This window comes from Palaemon carinicauda, chromosome 31 (assembly GCF_036898095.1).
Source record: "Palaemon carinicauda isolate YSFRI2023 chromosome 31, ASM3689809v2, whole genome shotgun sequence".
Taxonomy (NCBI): domain Eukaryota; kingdom Metazoa; phylum Arthropoda; class Malacostraca; order Decapoda; family Palaemonidae; genus Palaemon; species Palaemon carinicauda.
In genome coordinates, this window is record NC_090755.1 from 64,861,678 (window position 1) to 64,878,770 (window position 17,093).

Here is a 17,093-nt window from a genome sequence, read left to right on the forward strand (position 1 = left end):
CAACCACGGTTGTGCGTCCTGTGGACGCTGAGGCGACCTTCTGCCGCACTCCAGCTGAGAGAGTCCCGCCACCCATGCGTTCCAGTGTACCCTGCCAGCCGCATGTTGACGTTCAGTAACGCACGGAACCTTCCGTTGACGTTCGCGAGGTACAACAACAGTCTAAGTTGTTTTGTTTTGACGCGGTGCGTCAACCTCCGCATTCTAGAGTTGTTTTGACTGCTCAGTATAGACAGTCAAAGCAGTCTCGAGTGAACACTGTATGTCCTCACGCACCTGTTGTGGTTGACAGTTCAGTTGTTGACAGTTCACAGACTGTCAAGCAGTTACATGACGTTGCCTTCTGGTCTGCTACTAATGCACCAGTGAGAGACTCACTGAGGTAACCTAGCTTTTATCGGACAAGGTTCCTGTAGATGAGAAAGTGCTGTTCTCCCTCCTACTGATATTCCCTTGAGGACTCTGTCATTTGGAGAGGAGCCTTAAGCTGCTTAGCCTCCTATGGACTTTAATTAAATCATGATGATTTTTTAAGGATCTTCGTCCGGATCTTGTAACTGCTGCTCCTCGTTCGCCTAAACGTCTGAACTTACACTAGGCCTAGCTACTTCGAAGCCGTTGTTTTTAAGCTAGTGCTCTCTCGCTCTCCTAGAGAGCGTTACGTTGGCTAGGCGACTGGTTTTTGCACCAGGAGGAGTTTTAGGGATACAGCCTTTGATTTCCCTTCTTTAAACTGGCTTATAGAGCGAGAGTCTGATAGGACACGAGAGAAGTTCTCGGCTTGGGAGTTCATGCCTCTGCCCAGATAGACTTCTCAATTCTGGTAGACTCGCCCTGGCGCCTAGCCAGGAGACGCTCTAAGTTGTTTACAGGTCAACTTCTCAACTTTTGTCGAGCCTTTGAAGTTTTGCTGTACTATTATGTCACACATAACAAGGCTTTCAGGGATGGTAAATGGTTCCGCCTCAGTCGTTAACCCCGTCTGTTGCCACACCTGCTCCCGTAGACCCTAAATGGGCTTTGCTGCAAGACATGCAGTCCAAGCTTGCGTCCTTGATAGAGGACTTAAATGCGGAGAAGAACCTTCTGGCCAACAACCTTCCAACCGGTTGGTTGTGCGCCCTGTTGACGCTGAGGTAACCTACTCGCGTCTGCCAGTTGAGGTGGTTCCTCCTTCTGGCCAACAACCTTCCAACCGGTCGGTTGTGCGCCCTGTTGACGCTGAGGTAACCTACTCGCGTCTGCCAGTTGAGGTGGTTCCTCCACCGATGCGACCCAGTGTGGGTTGCCAGTCGCACGTTGACGTTAAGCGACGCTCGGAGGTGGTTGTTGACGTTCAGGACGTTCAACAACCAGCAGAGGTGACTTGTTGTGACGCAGTGCGTCAACCTCAGCAACCCGGTAGGGTGTTGACTGCACAACCCAGACAGTCTAGACAGTTTCGGGTTGACGCTGTACTTCCTCGCGCACCCATGGTTGTTGACAGTTCACAGACTGTGCAGCAGTTCCATGATATTGCGTCCGGCTCCGTCACGCATCCACCAGTGCGACCGGATTCAGCGAGTCAGACGTTGCCCACTCCGTTGCCGTTTCCTCATCAGTTTCGGATGAGGAACCCTCTGATGAGGACGTTGCTGAACAAGACGATCAGCCCCCAGCCCTGCTATCCATCCAGAAGATGCTGAAGAAGGAACGCTGCCCAGTCAGGCTGTGGATGAGTCTGGTAGGGACACTGTCATCCGTGGATCAATTTGTGTCACTAGGAAGACTACACCTCCGTCCTCTTCTATACCATCTAGCTTTTCACTGGAAAAAGGACAAGACGCTAGAAGCGGTCTCGATCCCGGTTTCCGGAAAGATAAAGTCTTGTCTGACTTGGTGAAAGGACTATATCAACCTTAGAGAGGGTCTTCCCCTGACTGTTCAGACTCCCAACCACGTTCTCTTCTCGGACGCATCGGACGTAGGCTGGGGTGCGACATTAGACGGTCGGGAATGCTCGGGATTATGGAACTCGAGTCAAAGGACAATGCATTTCAACTGCATGGAGCTACTGGCAGTAAGTCTGACCTGGAAAAGATTCAGGCCTCTCCTTCAAGGCAAAGTGGTGGAGGTGAACTCGGACAACACCACGGCTTTGGCGTACATCTCCAAGCAAGGAGGGACCTACTCTCTGACATTGTACGAGATCGCAAGGGACCTCCTCACCTGGTCAAAAGGTCTAGACATATCACTAGTAACGAGGTTCATCCAAGGCAACTTGAATGTCATGGCAGATTGTCTCAGTCGGAAGGGACAAATAATTCCAACAGAATGGACCCTCCACAAGGATGTATGCAAGAGACTTTGGGCCACCTGGGGCCAGCCAACCATAGATCTCTTCGCAACCTCGATGACCAAGAGGCTCCCAATATTTTGCTCACCAATCCCGGACCCAGCAGCAGTTCATATAGATGCCTTTCTACTAGATTGGTCACATCTAGATCTATATGCATTCCCTCCGTTCAAGATTGTCAACAAGGTACTGCAGAAGTTCGCCTCTCACGAAGGGACAAGGTTGACGCTAGTTGCTTCCCTCTGGCCCGCGAGAGAATGGTTCACCGAGGTACTTCGATGGCTAGTAGACGTTCCCAGAACACTTCCCCTAAGGGTGGACCTTCTACGTCAGCCACGCGTAAAGAAGGTACACCAAGGCCTCCACGCTCTTCGTCTGACTGCCTTCAGACTATCGAAAAACTCTCGAGAGCTAGAGGCTTTTCGAAGGAGGCAGCCAGAGCGATTGCTAGAGCAAGGAGAACATCCACCCTTAGAGTCTACCAATCGAAGTGGGAAATCTTCCGAAACTGGTGCAAGTCAGTATCCGTATCCTCGACCAGTACCTCTGTAACTCAAATAGCTGACTTCCTCTTATATCTGAGGAAAGAACGATCTCTTTCAGCTCCCACTATTAAGGGTTACAGAAGCATGTTGGCATCAGTCTTCCGTCACAGAGGCTTAGATCTTTCCAACAATAAAGATCTACAGGACCTCCTTAAGTCTTTTGAGACCACGAAGGAGCGTCGTTTGGTTACACCTGGTTGGAATTTAGACGTGGTACTAAGATTCCTTATGTCAGACAGGTTCGAACCGCTACAATCAGCCTCCCTGAAAGATCTCACCTTAAAGACTCTTTTCCTGGTATGCTTAGCCACAGCTAAAAGAGTCAGTGAGATTCATGCCTTCAGCAAGAACATCGGATTCTCATCCGAAACGGCTACATGTTCTACAACTTGGTTTTCTAGCCAAACACGAGCTGCCTTCTCGGCCTTGGCCAATATCGTTCGATATTCCAAACTTATCGTATGGTTGGAAATGAACTAGAAAGAGTCATGTCCTGTAAGAGCTCTTAAGTTCTATTTAAAAACCTTTACGAGGCCCGTCTGAAGCTTTATGGTGTTCAGTTAAGAAACCATCTTTGCCTATGTCAAAGAATGCTTTATCCTATTTTATCAGACTGTTAATTCGAGAAGCTCATTCCCATCTGAATGAGGAAGACCAAGCTTTGCTGAAGGTAAGGACACACGAAGTTAGAGCTGTCGCAACTTCCGTGGCCTTTAAACAAAATAGATCTCTGCAAAGTATAATCGACGCAACCTATTGGAAAAGCAAGTCAGTGTTCGCGTCTTTTTATCTTAAGAATGTCCAGTCTCTTTACGAGAACTGCTACACTCTGGGACCATTCGTAGCAACGAGTGCAGTAGTGGGTGAGGGCTCAACCACTACAATTCCCTAATTCCATAACCTTTTTAATCTTTCTCTTGAAATGTTTTATTATTGTTTTTGGGTTGTCCGGAAGGCTAAGAAGCCTTTCGCATCCTACTTGATTTGGCGGGTGGTCAAAGTCATTTCTTGAGAAGCGCCTAGATTAGAGGTTTTGATGAGGTCCTGTTGTATGGGTTGCAACCCTTGATACTTCAGATCCTAGGGGTCGCTCAGCATCCTAAGAGGATCGCGAGGCTCCGTAAGGAAGACGTACTTAAAAAGGCAGAGTAATTGTTCAAGTCGACTTCCTTACCAGGTACTTATTTATTTTATGTTTGTTATTTTGAATAACTGCTAAAATGAAATACAAAATACTTAGCTCATAATAATGTAAACAAGTAATACTGGTCTCTACCCACCCCCCTGGGTGTGAATCACCTTATATAATCACCGGCTAAGTTTAATATTGAAAAATGTTATTTTTATTAATAAAATAAATTTTTGAATATACTTACCCGGTGATTATATATTAAAGGACCCTCCCTTCCTCCCCAATAGAGACCCAGTGGACCGAGGAGAAAATTGGTTCTGTTTTTACATTGAGTACTGAGTACCTGCTAGACAGATAGCGATCGCTGGCGTATTTTGAACGTAGAGTTTTCTGTCGAGCAACAGAGTTGCAGCTTATATAATCACCGGGTAAGTATATTCAAAAATTTATTTTATTAATAAAAATAACATTTTAATGTATTTTGTGGGTTTTTTTAATGTTTTTGAATAATATTTGGTAGAAATCCATAGATTTGTTATGGTGGGTTGACTACCATAACTGAAAAGCTATGGCTTTACTTACTTTACTTTGATGGCTGCTTTTCCAGTCCCATACAGTAAGAGAACCCTTCTCTTGTATCATCATTAATTAGTTTGAATTACCTTAAAATATACCCTGCCCAGTCTAATTGTATGATATTTAAATCAACTTTTTTAAACTTTGTTGTTTTTGCTGGTTGTCATCATAAAAAAGTCATTGTAATCAAAATTAAGTTTGTTCCAACACAGAGTACTTACCTCGAACTACTTTCTTAGGTGTATCTGGGATCTCCTCCCAACCGACCAGAGTTTTGTATAGTTTACCCTAGTCTCGTTTTCTATGAGGGGTAACCTCAGGTGGAGTGATACGCGCCCTGAGGCTAACCCCGGGTCAGAGAGCATGCTTGCTCAGGTCTCGATCTCCAGTAAGTTCTCTGGTCGCGTCGCGATAACATCTCGACACTCTCTCCTTACCCAGTGCGACCCTTTGTGTCCCCGACCTCCTTTGTGTCTCACGCAGTCCCCACGTGGACCCATTGTTTTCATTCTATACCCTTTCCTACCCTTCTCCTTTGTGTTCGTCGTGTAGGGGCAGCTTATGTTCTCTTACAGCCACGTGTCAGGAGTGCGAGTCCTGAAACGAGGTGCAGTGGGTGCGCTTCGGTACCAAGAAGAAGGCGTCCAAGAGGTCACATTGGAAGCCTCTCCTCTCCTCGCCGCTTACTACTTCCGATGCCTCGTTGGATAGAGCTTCTCAGCCACCTTCCCCTACTCAGAGTAGGGGACGAGGTAAGTCAGTTGTGGGGAAGAGGCCCATTGCTCTTCCCCAGGAGTCTGAGTGGGTGCGGTATAGCACCAAGAAGAAGTAGGCGACGAAGAGGTCGCCTAAGAAGGCGAGCGTCCCTTCCTCCCTTGCTTCGCCGGGCGTCTCGTCTGACCGAGCTTCCCTACCACCCTCCCCTACCCAATGCTCACCAGCAGCTTGTCAATCACCAACGCTTCGGCGCACCACCCGTCCTGCTCGGCCTCACAGAGGGCAGCAGCCTCACTCGCTTGCGCGCCATGCGCACACGCACCCACGATCACCTGCGCACCCTGCGCAAACACGCTCAGGGTCGCCTACGCGCCACCACACCACAGCGCACTTGTGCTCTCCTGCGCGCCAGCGCTCTCCCTTACCTATGCGTCCATGCGTCCACGATTTCCTATGCGCCAGCGCGCCAAATTTCTCCTACGCTCCTGTTACCTGCGTGCCAACGTTCTCCTGCGCAACAGCACTCTCCTGCGCACCAAATTTCTCCTACGCTCCTGTTACCTGCGAGCCAACGTTCTCCTGCGCAACAGCACTCTCCCGCGCGCCAGTGCTCTCCTACGCGCCAATATGTGTGCCCCACATCACCTGCACGCCAGCGCTCTCCTGCGTGCCAACATGTGCGCCCGATATCACCTACGCACTAGTGCTCTCTTGTGCGCCATCTTGCGCACCAACCAACGCGCCACCAAAAACCTGCACAGTACATCATTGCTCTCCTGCGCCTAAGTTTGTAGGTGAGGCGACTACCTTGTTGCCTCACCTGCGCGCCAACTTTTACCTGCGTGCCAGTGCTCGCCAGATCATATGCGCTCACCTGCGCGCCATCTTTCTCCTGCGCACACACACAGAGATGCACGCGCGCCCTATCTCTCCTACAGACGCGCGCCAACACTCTCCCACGCGCCCGCGCACTCATTATGATTCTCCTGCGTGCCTGCAGGGCTCATCATAATTCTCCAACAGATGCGTGCCAACACTCTCCCGCACGCTCATCATAATTCTCCTGTGCGCCCGCGCGCTTATCATAATTCTCTTGGGCGCCCGCTCGCCAACATTCTCCCGCGGGCGAGCACCGATATTCTCCCTCGCCCGACCACCGTTATGCTCCCTCGCGCGAGCGCCAGTATTCTCCCGCGCGCGAGCGCCAGTATTCGCCCGCCCGCGAGCCCCAGTATTCTCCCGCCCGCGAGCGCCAGTATTCTCCCGCCCGCGAGCGCCAGTATTCTCCCGCCCGCGAGCGCCAGTATTCTCCCGCCCGCGAGCGCCAGTATTCTCCCGCCCGCGAGCGCCAGTATTCTCCCGCCCGCGAGCGCCAGTATTCTCCCGCCCGCGAGCGCCATTATTCTCCCGCCCGCGAGCGCCATTATTCTCCCGCCCATCCTCCCGCGCGCGACGCGAGGGCCAGTATCCTCCCGCGCGCGACGCGAGGGCCAGTATCCTCCCGCGCGCGACGCGAGGGCCAGTATCCTCCCGCGCGCGACGCGAGGGCCAGTATCCTCCCGCGCGCGACGCGAGGGCCAGTATCCTCCCGCGCGCGACGCGAGGGCCAGTATCCTCCCGCGCGCGACGCGAGGGCCAGTATCCTCCCGCGCGCGACGCGAGGGCCAGTATCCTCCCGCGCGCGACGCGAGGGCCAGTATCCTCCCGCGCGCGACGCGAGGGCCAGTATCCTCCCGCGCGCGACGCGAGGGCCAGTATCCTCCCGCGCGCGACGCGAGGGCCAGTATCCTCCCGCGCGCGACGCGAGGGCCAGTATCCTCCCGCGCGCGACGCGAGGGCCAGTAACCTCCCGCGCGCGACGCGAGGGCCAGTATCCTCCCGCCCTCAGTATCCTCCCGCCCTCAGTATCCTCCCGCCCTCAGTATCCTCCCGCCCTCAGTATCCTCCCGCCCTCAGTATCCTCCCGCGCGCGACGCGAGGGCCAGTATCCTCCCGCGCGCGACGCCAGTATCCTCCCGCGCGCGACGCCAGTATCCTCCCGCGCGCGACGCCAGTATCCTCCCGCGCGCGACGCCAGTATCCTCCCGCGCGCGACGCCAGTATCCTCCCGCGCGCGAGCGCCAATATTCTCCCATGCGCGAGCGCCAATATTCTCCCATGCGCGAGCGCCAATATTCTCCCATGTGCGAGCGCCAATATTCTCCCATGTGCGAGCGCCTATATTCTCCCGCGCGTGAGTGCCAATATTCTCCCGCGCGTATGCGCAGCAACAGGCACGTCATCCGTCTAGGTCGCCATCGCCTCATTCCCCTCCCCGCAAGCCCATACCATCGCGCATTGTGGGAGAAGGGAAACATTTTCATGCAGAGTGGTTCAGGATCCTTAAGCTACATTATAAGGCGAACCCACCTGTTCCAATAACTCCTCCCAGGGAACCTTCGGTCCCTTTCCCTTCAGGTGGTCTGTCTGACAGTGCGTCTGTCAGCCAGCAGCCCTAGTTCAATGCCTTAATCAGAGCCGTAACCCAGGCTTTCAAGCCTGTATCATCTGATCACTCATCAGAGCGACCTATAGCTCTAGATCTAGGGTATGGAACCATGGCTTCCTCTACCCCTTTGAAGAGGAAAAGAGGAGTTTTGGACGCGGTCACTTCCCCGAGGGTGAAACTGACTCCACGTAGACCATCGAGGCAAGTTCCTCCTGTTCCTCAGATAAACTCTCCATCCCTTTCGGACGAAGATCTCCCGTCACCTAGGGAACCAAGCGAAGAGAGAGACTCCCCCATCGCACCAATGGAGGAAATCTCTTCACGCTGAGAGTTCCTCGCAGTCTGAGAACAGAAGGGATATGCCACACACATCGATGTTGGAGTCTTACTTCCTTCCCCGGAAGGAATCCAAAGACTCCAAAACCATACCGAAGTCCTCCACTAGGACTAGAATGGAGCCAGCCAGCCAGCCACTTAAGGAATGTCTGCGACTCTCCCCAAGAAGAGCCTTTGGGGACATAAGGAGACTTCGCTGCAAGTCCTACAACAGGAGGAGATCAGCAGGAGTCAGAATATGTATTCTAGCAGGTTCTGACTCTAATGAGGGTTCTGAACTGGTTTTCCGACCCAGAGATCTTCCCTCGAGAGGGCAAAGACACGGTCCTATACCGCGTCTTTGGTACTCTAAAACCCTCAAAGACCAGTGCAGCCCTGCCCTGGTCTCAAGGGGGGAAGAGTACCAGGGACAATATCGCCCAGCAGTTCTCCGAGTCTTCCTCCTCCAACCGTTCATGTACCACGAACAAGCTCCTTCCACCTCCTCGCGTACAGCATAGGAGGTACTTCGAGATCCTGGAGGAGCCCAGTTCAGCTCTTCCTCTTCACCACTCGCTGGAAGAGCTAACCAGGGGAATCCCTCTTGAGAAACTCTCCAACCGGAAGGTCTCGTTCTCGGCAGCTGAGATCCTTAACCAGGAGAAGGTCACGAAGTATGCTATGCAAGCTACTTTGTGGATTGATATCTGGTTAGGGACCTTAGGTATCCTGATACGATCTGAGGATTTCTCCAAGGAATGTACCAGGAAAGCTATGGAAACCTTCCTACTCTCAGGTAATCGCACGATCGAGTTTCTTGCCCACCAAGTCTTGAACTTGTGGGCAAATACCATCTTGAAACGTCGAGATGTAGTAGCTGAGAGGTTCCACCAGAAGGTCCCTAGCGTTGTGATCAATAGGCTCAGACATTCCTCCATAGAGAGGTCCCATCTGTTTGAGTCTAAGGATGTGGAACATGCTGCTGAGAGTTGGAGGAAGTCTCATCAAGATTCCCTACTTCATAGGACTTTAACATCTAAGCCCTATAAACCTCTAGCACCACAGCAGTCCCGTCCAACCAAGACCACAGCGATGACAAAAACTGCAGCGAAGACAGTGGTGTCTAAGCCCTTTCTTGTCAAAGAGAGGAAAGGCAAAAAGTCCTCCAGGGGAGGGAAAAATCCTTGAGGGAGCAGCCGAGGCCGCAAACGCTAGGATAGGCAGTCCCCCTGCATTTCCACCAGTGATGGGATGCCTACAAAGTTGTGAAAACAGGTGGAAGCAACTCCGAGCCGATTCCTGAACAATCTCCGTGATCAGTCTAGGATAACGCATCCCGTTCATAACATTTCTACCTCCCCTGACCAGGATTCCAGTGTCATTGAACTCCCTTGCCATGGGATCAGCAAGGGGGCAAGCCCTTCGGGCAGAAGTCCAGACCCTGTTGAAGAAGGGCGCTCTCCAAGAGGTCCTCGACGGATCCCCAGGCTTCTTCAGTCGACTCTTTCTTGTAAAAAAGGCGTCTGGAGGCTGGAGACCAGTCATCGACCTCTCAGCTCTGAACAAGTTTGTCAAATAAACCCCGTTCAGCATGGAGATGGTAGACACGGTCAGACTAGAATTAAGACCGCTAGACTTTGTGTGCACACTGGACCTAAACGACACGTACTTCCATATCCCAGTCCATCCGTCTTCAAAGAAGTACTTAAGATTTAGCCTAGACAACAGAATATACCAGTTCAAGGTGCTGTGCTTCGGTCTTTCCACAGCACCACAAGTCTTCACCAGAGTGTTTACCCTAGTTCATTTTGGGCACACAGGATTGGCATCCGTCTCCTCCGTTATCTGGACAACTGGCTAATCCTAGCAGACTCGGTGTCAACCCTTCTTCAACACCAAGACAAACTCCTGAGACTTTGCCAGGATCTGGGGATCATGATAAATCTCAAGAAGTCCTCTCTGCTTCCCTCTTAGAGACGGGTATACTTAAGCATGATTGTAGACACCATTCTCCACAAAGCCTTCCCATCAGACGACAGGATAGCAAGGCTGGGAAAGGTCGCAAGACCTTTTCTCAGATGAAAAGAACTTCCAGCCCAATCGTGGCTACTTCTCCTTGGTCACCTGTCGTCGCTGGCCCATCTAGTTCCCAATGGTCGCCTCAGGATGAGATCCCTCCATTGGCGATTCAAGTCCTGGTGGAATCAAGCACACGACTCCCCGGACATCCAGATCCCCATGGGACCTGCGGAACTGACAGACCTCCAGTGGTGGGTGACAGAGGAGAATCTACGAAAGGGAGTGGACCTTCTCGTCCTCCCCCCCGGATTTGATGCTGTTTTCAGACGCTTCAAAAAAGGGTCGGGGGGCCCCACGTGCTGCACCACACAACCTCAGGCCTCTGGTCAGAGTCAGAAAAGTACCTCCACATAAATCTCCTAGCGATGAAGGCCGTCTTTCTGGCCCTTCAACAGTTCCAACAGTTCCTGGCAAGTCACTCTGTGGTGGTGATGAGCAACAACACCACAGTAGTGGCCTACATCAACAAACAAGGAGGTACTTTTTCACAGAAACTACCCCATCTAGCAGTAGAGATACTGAGATGGGCCAAAATCCACTCGATACCACTATCGGCACGCTTCCTTCCGGGCGAAAGGAATGTGCTCGCCGCCAACCTGAGCAGAGCATCTCGGATAGTGAGTACTGAGTGGTCTTCGGATCATTTAGTAGCCAACAAAGTCCTGACTTTGTGGGGTTCTCTGACTGTGGATCTCTTCGCAACGGCCCTGAACTTCAGGCTCCCGCTGTACTGTTCCCCAGTCCCAGACACCTAGGCTCTCTGGCAAGATGCCTTCCAACAACGGTGGGACAGCATCGACGTTTACGCCTTTCCCTCGTTCTGTCTGATGAGGAGGGTACTAAACAAGACCAGAACATCGGTCAGCATAGGAAGGACCAAGAGTAGGGTCACCAAGAACACCATCTCAGCATGGATTCGCAGGGTCATTGACCTTGCACTGAATCCAGACCCCCCTCCGTCATGTCGCCCCAGGGCACATGATGTCAGGGGCATAGCTACGTCCCTGGCCTTCAAAAGAAACTACTCAGTGACGCAGGTTCTTCAAGCTGGGGTGTGGAAACGTAATAACACGTTCACATCCCACTACCTGCAAGATGTGACCCACAGGAGACTCGATAGGTTTTTTATCGGTCCTGTGGTGGCTGGACAACAGCTGGGTTAAAGCCTCAAGCTCCTTATTGAACAAGTAGCAGAAGGTTGAGGGCATTGTTACCTGGTTTTAGTCTGCATGAATGAAAAGGTTTGACTGGCCCTTATTCTTTTCCTCATTCTCCCCTCTCTTGGGGAAAGCAGCATCCTGGGTTCTCTGCATAGCTGACCTCAAACCACTGCAGGTAAACCATGTTCCCTTGTGTACCTAGTATTAAGATTAATACTGTTGTCTCTCCATACCCTGACGAGGTGGTATTGGAAAAGTCCTAGTGCACAGTTTTTCCATCTAAAGAACTCTGAATAATTTTCTAGGACAAGTCACGTTTCTACATACCTTCACACACAGCTTGTGTAGGCTGCCAAACTTGCGTATCAAGGTTTTAGCAAGGCACAGGGACTCCTTATTCCTTGAGTGCTAACACACTCAGATAAGGAGCCCCCGGGTAAAGCTGAAAAGCCAGATTGGCTGGGACGTCCACCCTTCCTAATGGGTGAGTCACCCCTATTAAATAGCGTGGTTTGTATTCCAGTTATAGAACAAATGAGAAATTTGTAGATATGTATTTTTCCTAACTATACAAACCTTAGCTATTTAACCCAACTTGCCTGCCAGCCCTATCCCCCATGAAGTCCTACCTCCAAGCAAAGTGAGCTCAATCACAGGTGTGTGAGGGGAGCAGTAGCAAGCTACCCTCCCTGACCCCCGCTAACTAGCGATGTGGGTAGTTAACCCTCGTTAAAAATTAATGGCTCGTCATTTCAGCTATGCCGAAAGTAATACCCCTGTTGAATAGCTAAGGTTTGTATAGTTAGGAAAAATACAAATTATCTACGAATTTCTCATATTCCAGCTTTGATGTTATCATTCTTCTAAGTAAAGGACTCAGGTTTGTATTGTTAGGAAAAATATGAATCACCTTCGAATTTGCCATGTTTATTTTGTTTTGATATCAAAATATAGGAATTGATATTTTAAGATTACTTTTTTTTTAAATTTTTATTTTGCAGAATCACAAAGTATGGCTTCATAATTGGAATGCTATTCACAGCCATATTGTTTAATGAGTGGCTCATGTACGTTGTTAAGGCCTTGAGGTGGCCTGATATCACCGATATTGAAGAAGATAATGTGAGAGTCTTGATTGCAGCAGATCCTCAGATTTTGAGCACGGACACTGAACCTCATTTTCCCTTGAATTTGCTCACAACATGGGATGCTGATAGGTGTGTATGATGTCTCTATATTCAGTATACATATAAGTGATCTGCATGGAACATAAAGGCTCTATTGTATGTACCATTGGGCTGTGATATAAGGTGTTATTGATTATTTTACTTTGTAGAATGAAATTAAACTGTTCATTGTGCTATTTAAAATGCACGTTGAAAATGGTACAAATTCAAACTAATGTTTGTTCCTACACACGTACAAACCATTCACTCTTTATTATGGGATATTTGTTTCTGTGTAGCCTGAATCTAGCCATCAACTTTTTAACGCGAAGTGTTAACAACCCTCCGCTAGTTAAGGAGCTAGCGGAAGGTAGATTAGCCACCCTCTCACACACTCCCCCAGTATGTTATGGCGCTTTTGGTTTTGGCTTGTTAGAGTGAAGACATACGTACCTTGTTGCTCTCCCGTAAACCCTCTTTTGTTCCCATGCTAACAAACCTTCCGTTATTTATTTGGATTATATTTTGGCGAAGCTGGCTACCCAGCCACCTCTATATATACTGTCACAGCTGTGAGCTACGTCACTTTTTTTTTGGCTCGGTAGAGAGTGGACGTCTCCTCTCTCTCTTCCCAGCGCTGTCATTGGTCATCTTTAATCTTTTTTTCTTTTCAGGTGTGCTTTCTTCTGATCGCCTTCGTGCAAACCTGTCCTGGGCACGAGGGTGCTGCGTGCTGTACCTTCATGTCATTGCTAGATACCAACCCGCACTCGCTATGTCCTTCATGTAGAGGGCATCGTTGTGAGCAGGGTACCCCCCTTTGCAGAGTGTAGGGAGTGGCCTGCCTCCTAATGGGAGAAATTTGGACGGCACAGGAAGAAGGTGGGTAAGTTGTGATCTTTCTCCCTCGGGCAAGGAAAGGGCGTTGTTCTTCTCGCACCCCCAAAGCTCTTTCAAATGCTCCTTCTCCTACGTGCTCTTCCGAGGTACGATTGAGCAGGAGCGCAGACTATCTCCTATGCAACTTCACGGTACTGGGAGGGTAGTTGCTTCCCCTAGAGGAGCAACTTCACCTCCAGCTGCTTGGGAGCCAGTTTCCCCTGCAGATGTTTTGCAGGTATGGTCAACCTTGGGGTTTCTGCGACCCCTTCGAAGGAAGAACTTGTTCATCTCCTTCAGCATGGTGCCAAGAAGGACCCTTCTCCAGAGCGTTCAACATCTCACACTTTGGAGCTTTGAGAAGTCCATCCGTCTCCCTCTCCTGAACCTTCCACACGAAGACAAGACGATTGGTCGCGTTAGCCCCTCCAACGGCATCCTGCTGACGACGATCTTACTCGCCATCCGGGGACTTCATCTTCCTGTAACCTCCAGCCTTCTGTTTCTTTACACAGGAATTCTTCAGTTGTAGGTGTTGATCTTCCAGAGACCAGCGCTCCTCCCACTTGCAGCATGAAAGGACGAGTGTTTCCATCTTCTCGTCCTTTGGGACACACTTCTCCTGAGCATCTTTCGGGACTATCTGAAGATCATCTGGATCGTAGGTCATCACGATCTTAACGCTCTTCATCTTGAAGGTGTTCTTGCTCTGGAGCTTCACGCTCACGAGACCATCGGTCTTGATGCTCTCCTTGGAGGCATTTATCTTCATGAGGGGAAGTCTTGCGATCACGCTCTGCACGATCACGTGCATCCCAGTCTAGACTTAGGTGCAGATGCTCACGTTCTAGATCATGATGATGAGGCTCGCGTTTGCTAGGATGAAGGTCCCGTTCACGAAGGCGACATTCATGAGAACGTCGTTCACGTTCGCGAGGCTAATCAGTGTGAGTCAGACCATTCCTTAATGCAAGTCTTGGCCTGCATAAGGAAAATCAGTGAACTAACCGATCCATCTTACTCCTCTCCTGAAAGGAAGGATACGTTCTTTGACATCTGCCAGTTCCCCAAACCAGGAAGACCAGGATTAAGTTACAGTACCTAGGTCTATGTTGGTGAAGGGAGCCAGGAAGAAGGTCTTATCCCAGGCCGCAAGACCTATGAGCTTTCTTTGGGCTAGTAGCTCATTGAGGTTGATTCCTTTGCCTTTCGTACAGCAAAGGAAATATTTTCTCGGCTACAGAAGCCGCAACATGGAGAAGGTAGCAAAGTCTTCTCTGCAAGCTGTTTCATTGATCGACTATTGGTCCGGCGTAGTTGTTTATCTGATCACCAATAGGATTTGGATTTGACTGATCCAAATAAAAAGAAAACAATGAACACCTTGCTTTCAAGAGCAAGAGCTGTCGAGTTTCTTTCTCACAACGTAGCCAACCAGTGGGGAAGCTGAATTCTGATAAGACGAGACGCGGTCATTTCACGATTCCAGAGGCATGTGTTGAAGAGAGAGGAGCTCAAGCTATGCATTTTGTCCGTGGAGGGACCTTCCTTATTTAACTCGTTAGACATTGATGTAGTTGCGGATTGCTTGAGGAAGGCGAGTCGTGACTCCCTCCTCCATAGGGCTGTGACACTTTGCCCTCACTCTTCAGCACCATATGCAGCAAAGACGTCCCCCTTGCAAAGGAAGACGTCAAATGCTTCAAGGCAGTCCAGTATCAAGAAGCAAGCTCCTAAACAGCCATTTCTTGCCAATGGTCTAAGGAGCAGAGGAGGGAGAGGTGGAAGATTTGGCTGCTCCCATTTGGGGAGGGGAGCATTCCTCCTGCCCGACCACCGGTGAGAGGATGCCCAAGGAGCAGCTGGCAGGGATGGGAGTTCTTTGGAGCCAAACCTTGGACGGTCTCAGTCCTCCAAGTGGGATATGGTGTCCTGTTCATGCTCTCTTCCCTTCCTTTGACACAACATCCAGCAATGTCGTGTTCCTTCACAAAGGGGTCAACGAAGGCTCTCGCACTTTGGGCAGAGATTCAGACCATGTTGAAGACTTTTACTGAAAGTGAATATGATTCGGCACTTGCCTGTTGTAACGATACAGCCCCTGGACCTAATGGAATTCCATATGAAATGATTAAACATGTACATTTTAATACAAAGTTATTTATTTTAAGCATTATTAATAGAATATGGCATGATCATTGTTATCCAAGTGTTTGAGAACTAGCCATTATTTTAGCCTTTTTGAAACCCTGTAAGGACAAGATTTTAGCAGCAAACTATCGACCTATTGCTTTGACATCTTGTTTATGTAAAATCATGGAGAAGATGGTCAATGCAAGGTTGATGTGGTACCTTGAAAAGAAGGGTACAGTATTTTATCACCCATTCAATGTGGATTGAGAAAAATGCACTCAACGACTGATGTGTTGATACACCTTCAGTCCTCTATTTGTGAAGCGTTTGCCTCCAAACAGCACCATGTGACAGTCTTTTTTTACCTTGAAAAGGCATATGATACCACATGGAGATATGGTATACTTAAAACAATTCATGACTTGGGATTGAGAGGAGAGCTGCCACTATTTATTGTCATTTCTTTCACATAAGAGTTTTTCAAGTGAGAGTGGGGGAAACTATCAGAGAGTAAATGTCAGGAAGAAGGAGTTCCTCGGGGTAGTGTGCGGAGTGTGACCCTGTTTGCACTAGCAAGTAATGGGATATCCTCAGCCATTCTCCGGGTTGTTCTCTCAACATTATTTGTGGATGATATCTCCATATCATTGGCTGGGGCTAGAATGGCAATGGTTGAGAGAAAACTACAACTCTCAATTGGCAAAATTATCCAGTGGGCCGATATGAATGGATTTAAGTTCTCGACAAGTAAAATTACTATTGTACGTTTCTGTCATATCCAGGGAGCACATCCAGACCCGGATATATACATTAAAGGTCAACGGATCCCATGTGTAGGGGAAGCTAAATTTTTAGGTTTGATATTTGATTGTAGACTTTCATGGGTTTCTCACCTAAAAGCGTTAAAAGCTAAATGTGTTGAGGCTCTGAATCTTATAAAAGTATTGTCCCATACATCAAAGGGGGCAGACCGCAATACTATTTTAAAATTATACAAGGCCTTGATATTTTCCAAAATTAGTTATGGATTTTAAATATACTCCTCAGCCACCCCAAGCCGATTAAAGATATTAGATTCAATACATCATGCTGGTTTTAGATTGTCCACAGGAGCATTTAGACCCTCACCTATGCCAAGTCTCCTTGTTGATGCTAGAGAGTTACCTCTAGACCTTTACCGAATGTCTTCTACTATTCGGTATTGATTTAGATTGCAAAGACTCCCAAATTCTTTAGCCTTTCAGACTGCAAGCCTTGTAAGGCACTCAACATACTTTGAGTTGCACCCAAAATCTCCTCAACCTTATGACTTTCAGGTGAAACAATTATTAAACAATCTGGATATAATTAGAAGTAAGGTGCTTCCATTCAAGGTGTCATCAATGCCTCCATGGAAATTACCAGAGATATCTTTTTGTAAATACTTTATTGGAGTTAAGAAGAATATGACTGACTTAAAAGCCAGGTCTCTTTTTATGGAACATGTTGAAGAACATAGAGGATTGACTTTTATATATACTGATGGCTCCAAATCTGATGCTGGCATTGGATTTGGAGTACATAGTAAT

The 17,093-nt window shown here is 49.2% G+C and overlaps 2 protein-coding genes across 2 annotated transcripts in view; one reads left to right on the forward strand and one right to left on the reverse strand.

The window, feature by feature from the left end:
• The window catches only part of LOC137624778 (serine/threonine-protein phosphatase 2B catalytic subunit 3-like), a 568,901-nt gene that overhangs the window by 142,662 nt on the left and 409,146 nt on the right, over positions 1-17,093 (reverse strand). The gene's annotated exons all lie outside the window — the stretch shown is intronic.
• Positions 1-17,093, forward strand: part of LOC137624478 (metallophosphoesterase 1 homolog) — a 55,683-nt gene that overhangs the window by 3,144 nt on the left and 35,446 nt on the right. Inside the window, exon 2 of the mRNA XM_068355254.1 lies at positions 12,349-12,564. Within this exon, the coding sequence (XP_068211355.1) occupies positions 12,349-12,564 (216 nt within the window). The remainder of the gene's footprint in view (positions 1-12,348; positions 12,565-17,093) is intronic.